The sequence below is a fragment of the Prionailurus viverrinus genome, chromosome A3, assembly GCF_022837055.1.
Source record: "Prionailurus viverrinus isolate Anna chromosome A3, UM_Priviv_1.0, whole genome shotgun sequence".
NCBI lineage: Eukaryota > Metazoa > Chordata > Mammalia > Carnivora > Felidae > Prionailurus > Prionailurus viverrinus.
This window is the reverse complement of record NC_062563.1, coordinates 15,936,336-15,943,368: the sequence shown is the minus strand read 5'-3', so window position 1 is coordinate 15,943,368 and position 7,033 is coordinate 15,936,336. Positions and strand designations below refer to the sequence as shown.

The 7,033-nt window shown below is 42.5% G+C and overlaps 1 protein-coding gene across 1 annotated transcript; it reads left to right on the top strand.

Annotated features, from left to right (window-relative positions):
- The first annotated feature begins 5,001 nt into the window (after positions 1 to 5,001).
- LOC125161567 (39S ribosomal protein L16, mitochondrial-like) lies at positions 5,002 to 6,013 on the top strand. The gene is made up of 2 exons (XM_047851249.1): positions 5,002 to 5,181; positions 5,233 to 6,013. Exons 1-2 carry the CDS (start codon positions 5,061 to 5,063, stop codon positions 5,865 to 5,867), a joined length of 756 nt encoding a protein of 251 aa, XP_047707205.1. The 5' UTR covers positions 5,002 to 5,060; the 3' UTR covers positions 5,868 to 6,013.
- The last annotated feature ends 1,020 nt before the right edge of the window (positions 6,014 to 7,033 follow it).

The following is a 7,033-nucleotide window of genomic DNA, read 5'->3' as shown; positions in this document are numbered from 1 at the left end:
ATTGACAATCATCTCATCGCACTACCCAGAGACAGCCAGTTTGTAACCTGATGTGTTTTCTTCCTCTCCCCTCCCCTTGACCGTGTTTCGTTTAAGTGCTTTTTTAATGGTCTCATACTGTAAGTAGTTTCATGGCCTGTGATTTGTTTTTTTCCACTTAGCTTCCTATCATGAACATTTTCCCACAGCAATAAATACACCTCTATGTCAGTCTTTTAAATTACCGAGTAACATTTCATATGATTTAATGTTTTTGCTCTCATGTTAAAATGTAAAGAAATACTCTTGTAGTTCAGTTGCTGGACACATGCATAAAGACTTCTCTAGATGAGGAATCACCGGTCAAAAAGACGCACGATATCGAAGATTTTAAGAAGTATTGACAAATCTCCCCGAACAATACTGGACCACTCTTCACTCTCCAGAAGCATATGACATCATTCCCCATTCTCTCAAATTAGCTATTCTCTTTGTGATTCCTTTTGTTTGCCATCACAGTCCTATTACTACGTTGCTCCTACTCCCCCCCACCTCCAGACATCCACTCTGACGTGTCAGATGTACAAGCATCAGCAGTCCACCCTCAAAACCTCTGTGTATGTGTATCCTCAAACAATATATAATACTGCTTTGGGAGGGCATTTATAAAACCTCACAGTAAGTCCTATTGTGCTATATATTACATTCTATTACCCCTTTTTGTTCAACCAATACTGTTGGTTTTCTAAAACTGAGATCTATCCTAATTTATGTAACTTAAATTCATTTTTTTTAATGTTTATCTATTTTTGAGAGAGAGAGAGAGAGAGAGAGAGACAGCGCGAGCAGGGAGGAGCAGAGAGAGAGGGAGAGGATCCAAAGCAGACTCTGCACAGGGATGCCTGAGTGGCTCAGTCGGTTAAGCGACCGACTTAGGCTCAGGTCATGATCTCACAGTTCATGAGTTTGAGCCCCGCGTCGGGCTCTGTGCTAGCAGTTCAGACCCTGGAGCGTGCTTCAGATTCTGTGTCTCCATCTCTCTCTGCCTCCCCCACTTACTCTCTCTCTCTCAAAAACAAATAAATATTTTAAAAAAGATTTCAAAGCAGGCTCTGTGCTGACAGCAGAGAGCCCGATGCAGGGCTCGAGCTCACGAACTGCAAGATCATGACCCAAGCCAAAGTCGGACGCTTAACCCACTGAGACACCCAGGTGCCCCATTGGGTTTTTTTTTTCAAATGTTTATTTATTTTGAGGGAGTGAGAGAGAGTGCACATGTGCGTGTGCAAGTGGGAGAGGGGCAGAGAGAGAGAGAGAGAGAGAGAGAGAGAATCCCAAGCCAGCTCCTCACCGTCAGCACAGAGCCCAACACAGGGCTAAATCCCAAGAACCATGAGATCATGACCTGTGCTGAAATCAAGAGTCAGACACTGAACCGACTGAGCCATGCAGGTGCCCCTCAAATTCATTTGTTTTAACGACCATTCAATTTTTGTCTCCATTGTTTAGATTCATTTTCAGGCTGATGTAACTGGTTTCCATCATGTTGCAGTTATAAACAACACTGTGATGAATATCTTCGTTCCCCCCTCTCTTTATCTCAGCTAGAGTTTCCAAGCAGACGTGGGATTGCTGGGTAGCAGGGATAGCAGTGTCTTTCAAACTCTTTTGACTGTGACCCCTCATAAGAAAGACGTTTTTTCCATCACAGTCTGGTAAGGCTCCCTCCACATACACAGGTAAAACAAAGTTTTGTGAAATAGTGCTTATCCTTATCATAAGAAAAACATTCTGATGTGCTTTATTCTACTTAACTTCCTTTTTAGAATGTTGATCACAACCTATTGAACTAATTTTATAACTTGTTAATGGCCCATGACCCACAATTTGAAAAGTAATGGGTTAAGGTATTTTGAATTTTGGGGTGTCTGGGTGGCTCAGTTGGTTAAGTGTCTGATTTCGGTTTAGGTCATGATCTCACAGTTTGTGAGTTCGAGCCCCGCATCGGGCTCTCTGCGGTGGGCACAGAGCCCACTTTGGATCCTCTGCCTCCCTCTTTCTCTGCCCCTCCCCAACTTGCATGCACTCTCTCTCAAAAATAAACAAACATTAAAAAATTAAAAATTAAAATAAATTAAAATGTTTTAATCTTAATAAAATAAGATAAAATAAATTCAGTTTCACGAATATTAGTTTGAAATTACTCTTCGGAGTGGCTACGCTAACTTACGAGGAATTAGGTTCTCATTTCCCTATGTCCTAGCCAGCACTTGATTTTTTTTTTTTTTTTTTTTTTTTGGCCAGTCTGATGAATCTAAAGCAGAATGCTGTTGTTTTGATTTTTCTTTCTCTGATTTCTAAGAAGTTGTTTCTCCTCATATGTTTATTCACTCCCTGAGTTCCTCAGAAAGTGAGTTTGCCTATTTTTCTATTGGGTTGCCAGATTTTTTTTCTTGCTGATTTACTACTAAGTTTCTTATATAATTTAGATTTTAATTTTTAACCGTCTGTTGTTGTAAATATGCTGCAAATACCTTTTCTTGGTCTATTAATCATTCATTAACTTTGTCTGCGATGTCATTTATTGAGCAGAAATCCATCAGTTCTTTCCTTTATGGTTTGGACGTTTTGTATCTTATTTAAGAAATGCTTCCCTAACTCAACATCATAAAGATTTGCCTTTCGATTTTTTATAGCTTCTTAAACCATCTGAAGTTTGTCTTTACGTGATATGAGATAGGATGTTATTTTATTTTTTCCATACAGCAGACTCACTTTCTCCAACACTGTTAGAATAATCTGTCCTTTCTGAATTCTTCTCTTCTGTTCCATTGGTCTACAGTGCTTGAATTAATAGCACACTTGGAAACATTAGACTTCATAATATGTCTTAATATCTGGTAGGGTGAGATGCCCACCTTTGCTTTTATTTTTGAGGCTACTTACTTTAGCTATTCATGGAAAGCTTATCTGCCATGCAAATTTTAGAATTGGTTTATCCAATTCCTCTCCCCCAAATATCGACTAGAATTATATAAACTAACACCATTTCAATGTTGTGACTTACCTTTCACAAACATATCTCCATTTATCCAAGAAATAAACGCCTCCTTTAGTGAGCTTTCTCTGACATGCTTAGCTAAATTAATGTCTAGATAATTCATTTTCTTTCTTTCTTTTTAAAATATTCTCCAATTTCATATGTGGGAATGGTATCTTCTTTGAGGACAGCCAGGGTTTGGGGTTTGTTTGTTTGTTTGTTTTTGAGGGAGAGAGAGAGTTTGTGCATGTAAAAGGGCAGAGGGAGAGGGAGAGAGAGAATCTTATGCAGGCTCCACGCTAGTGCAGAGCCCAACACAGGGCTCAAACCCACGACTGTGAGATCATGACCTGAGCCGAAATCAAGAATCAGACTCTCAACCGACTGAGCCACCCAGGCACCCCCAGCCCGGTTTTTTATACTCTTCCTTTCGTGACCCTGTCTCCTGGAAAGGCAAGAAATGACCCCGAAGATCTCAGAAACCCAGGCCCCTATAAGGACCAGGCAGAACCAGGAAAGCAATAATCAGATGGGTAGTTGCCAAGGGTTCCAATCTATTGAAGGTGCTGTGTATATCTGGGGCTCTAAAACAACTTTGCATGAAATGAGATGGAGAGAATAATACTGACCTGGGTTCCTTTCAAGGGTACCACCACCCCTGTTTGAAGGAGTTACCTAAACTGCTTGGGTGTTGGGGGAGGGAGAAGATGATTTGCCCGTTAAACTGCCTTCTAAGGGAGATGAGTCTTCTTAACTGCAGGGTGCTAGTCTCATTGAGCTGGTTATACAAGTTCGAGGCTAGAGCTGAATTACTTGTTGCCACAAGGATCCTTCCTTCCCAGCTCTTTTTCTGTGCATCACCCAGCCTCTCTTCTAAACAAATGTTGAGCAAACATGCATTTAAAGGGAAAAAGAGACACTGGATTATTAGCTGTTCTGAGCACTACGCATCTCAGGCTGGCAAGGTATGGGATGGTGAGAGAGCAAGAGGTCCTGGCAAGGCCCTAGAGAAGCCCAAGCCTCCAGGAACCAGGAAATCAGGTAGACCGCCAAGGTATGAACGTGGGAATGGGGACCAAGGCCAAAGCCCTATTACAGGAACTGTAGCCCAGGCCGGATGGAACAGGACTTCTTAAACCAGATAATAGTCCCATTGTTGAAACACCAGCACATGTCCCAACAGAAAAAAACCAGCAAAAGACCTGACCAGGCAAATCTCCAAATGAAGAAAAACAGGTGGCCAATACAAGGAAAGGAAACGATCAATCTCACTAGACGCAAAACAATAAGAGATTTTCCCCCCTTATCTGATTGGCAAGGTTTCTTTTTTCTTTTTCCTTCTCTTTGTTCTTTCCTTCTTTCTCACTCTCTTTTTTATGGCGATACTCATTACTGAGAGAGAGGGTGGTGGAGGCGCAAGCTCACGCCCAGCTGGTAGGTCTGTGTGTTGGCACAGCTTATCTGGAGGGCAATTTGGCAGAGGCTGCCTTAAAAACCCCAAAGACAAGCACTCTTGGATCAGCAATTCTACTTCTAGGAAACTTTCCTAAGGAAATAATTAGAAGTGAACACAAAGATGAATAATAGCCGCTTAACATTTACTGGGTGTTCAGTCTGTGCCAGGCAATATGCTAAGCTCTTTACACTTAAACCTCAATCAGGCCTCGCAGCCACATACGGTGAGATGGGGATGGCCACGTCCATTTTCAGGCGGGGAAACTGAGGCTCAACAAAATTTGTCGAAAGTTGCACAAATTCAAGCCTATCGAGTGACAGGCGGGGGCTGAAATCCCCCATCTCTCTCTCTCCAAAACCCGTGCTCTGAACCAGCTCACTGTCCTATAGTGAGAAGTAGAAGGACACACAAACTGGTGTTCCGGAAAAGTATGAAAGTGATGTTCTACATAGTGCCGTTTGAAATAGCAAAAATTCAGAAATAAACTTAATTGTGTAAGAAGTGAAGGATAATTAGGGGGCGGCCGTGTCCCGGGAGTCGCCGAGATCGCCGCGGGGAGCCCGCTGCGGCCGGGTGCGCGTGGCCATGTGGCGGGTGCTGGCTCGCGCGGGGGCGCCGCTCCTGCGAACGCAGCTGTCAGATTCCTGCGTCGCCCCGCCCGCCAGTGCTGGCCTGAAGACGCTGCTCCCGGTGCCGGCTTTTGAGGGTGAGAGCTTGTGTCAGTTCCGTGTTTTTCTCTGATGGACCCTAGAAGAGGATGTTTCCATTCCTGAAAAGCCCAAGCTTAGATTTGTTGAGAGGGTTCCACTTGTGCCAAAAGTCAGAAGGGAACCCAAGAACTTGAGTGACATACGGAGACCTTCTGCCGAAGCCACCGAGTTCACAGAAGGCAGTTTTGCAATCTTGGCACTGGGTGGTGGTTACCTCCACTGGGGCCATTTTGAAATGATGCGCCTGACAATCAACCGCTCTCTGGACCCGAAGAACATGTTTGCTTTATGGAGAGTACCAGCCCCTTTCAAGCCCATCACCCGCAAGGGTATGGGACAGCGCATGGGGGGAGGCAAAGGTGCCATTGATCACTACGTGACTCCCGTGAAGGCTGGCCGTCTCATAGTAGAGATGGGTGGGCGTTGTGAATTCAAAGAGGTACAAGGTTTCCTCGACCAGGTGGCCCACAAGTTGCCCTTCCCAGCAAAGGCCGTGAGCCGTGAGACTCTAGAGAAGATGCGGAAAGATCAAGAGGAAAGGGAACAGAACAACCAAAACCCCTGGACCTTTGAGCGCATAGCCACTGCCAACATGCTGGGGATACGCAAAGTCCTGAGCCCGTATGACTTGGCCCAGAAGGGACGGTACTGGGGCAAGTTCTATATGCCTGAACGTGTGTAGTGAGAGTGGGAGAACTAAGTGTACAAAGGCTGCTGAGAGAAAGAATCTACGCTTTTATTCCCATCAGCCTACCCTCCAAGTCTTCGGGTAGCTCTGATATCTAACTGAGGAGCAGTGTATGAGTAAATGAGTTCTGAAAGATTGTACACTATGTGCTGATTTTTTTAAGTGCGTTGTATTTACATCAAATAAAGTTTGAGGATCATCTCAGGAAAAAAAAAAAAAGTGAAGGATAATTAAATACATCCTGTAGAATAGTATGACAAAATACAGTCATTAAAAAGAAATCTGGAAAAAATTATGACAGGGAAATATTCATGATATACTCACTGAAAAAAAAAAAAGTAAAACAGCTATGTCCCGTTTTAATTTTAAAAATGCATCTATACCATTTTTATGAAGTTCAAAAGTAGGAAAGACCAGAGCAGTGATCAAGATCAAGGGAAGGGGTTGTCAATTGGGAAGCCAGCTAGGGTACAGGAAATGTGCTAGATCTTGATCTGGGTTGGCTGACGCTGGTGGATGCATACCTAAATATTAATCCAGCTGTATGATTAAAACGTTAATATAAGTGCTTTACATAAGTTAGGTTTCTCTAAAAAAGAAAAAAAAATACATAAATGTATAGAAAAAGCCCTAAAGAATAAGAACAGAAGAATGTTAGCAGTGATTGTGGCTAAGCATAATTTTCACTTTATTCTTTACAGTGTTCTGTACAGTTGACCGTGAACTGCACGGGTGCACTTAGATGCAGATTTTTCCCCATATATACAGTCTCATACTGTACATTTCCTCTTTTTTTATGATTTTCTTAATAACACTTTTTCTCCAGCTCACTTTATTGTAAGAATCCAGTATATAATACAGACGACATGCAAAATAACTGTTAATTAACCATTTATGTTATCAATAAGGCTTCCAGTCAACAGTAGGCTATTAGCAGTTAAGTTTTGGGGGAGTCAAAAGTTATATGTGATTTTCAACTGGGCATCAGCAACGTACAAGAGTCAACTGGTACTTTCTTTCCTTCCTTCTTTTTTTTTCTTTTTTTTTTTTTTTACAATGCCTGTATTACCTTTATAATTAGAAAAAAAAATAGTGTCAAGTTCATCATCAGAGGGGAGGAGGGAAGGAGAGCATGCACTTGAGAGCCAGGTATGGTCCGG

Excerpts from the sequence above, each read along its gene's own strand:
- LOC125161567 (XM_047851249.1), top strand. The coding sequence starts at position 5,061 with ATGTGGCGGGTGCTGGCTCGCGCGGGGGCGCCGCTCCTGCGAACGCAG. Across the intron at positions 5,182-5,232 it reads CCCGGTGCCGGCTTTTGAGG|ATGTTTCCATTCCTGAAAAG; the intron begins GTGAGAGCTTGT and ends CCCTAGAAGAGG.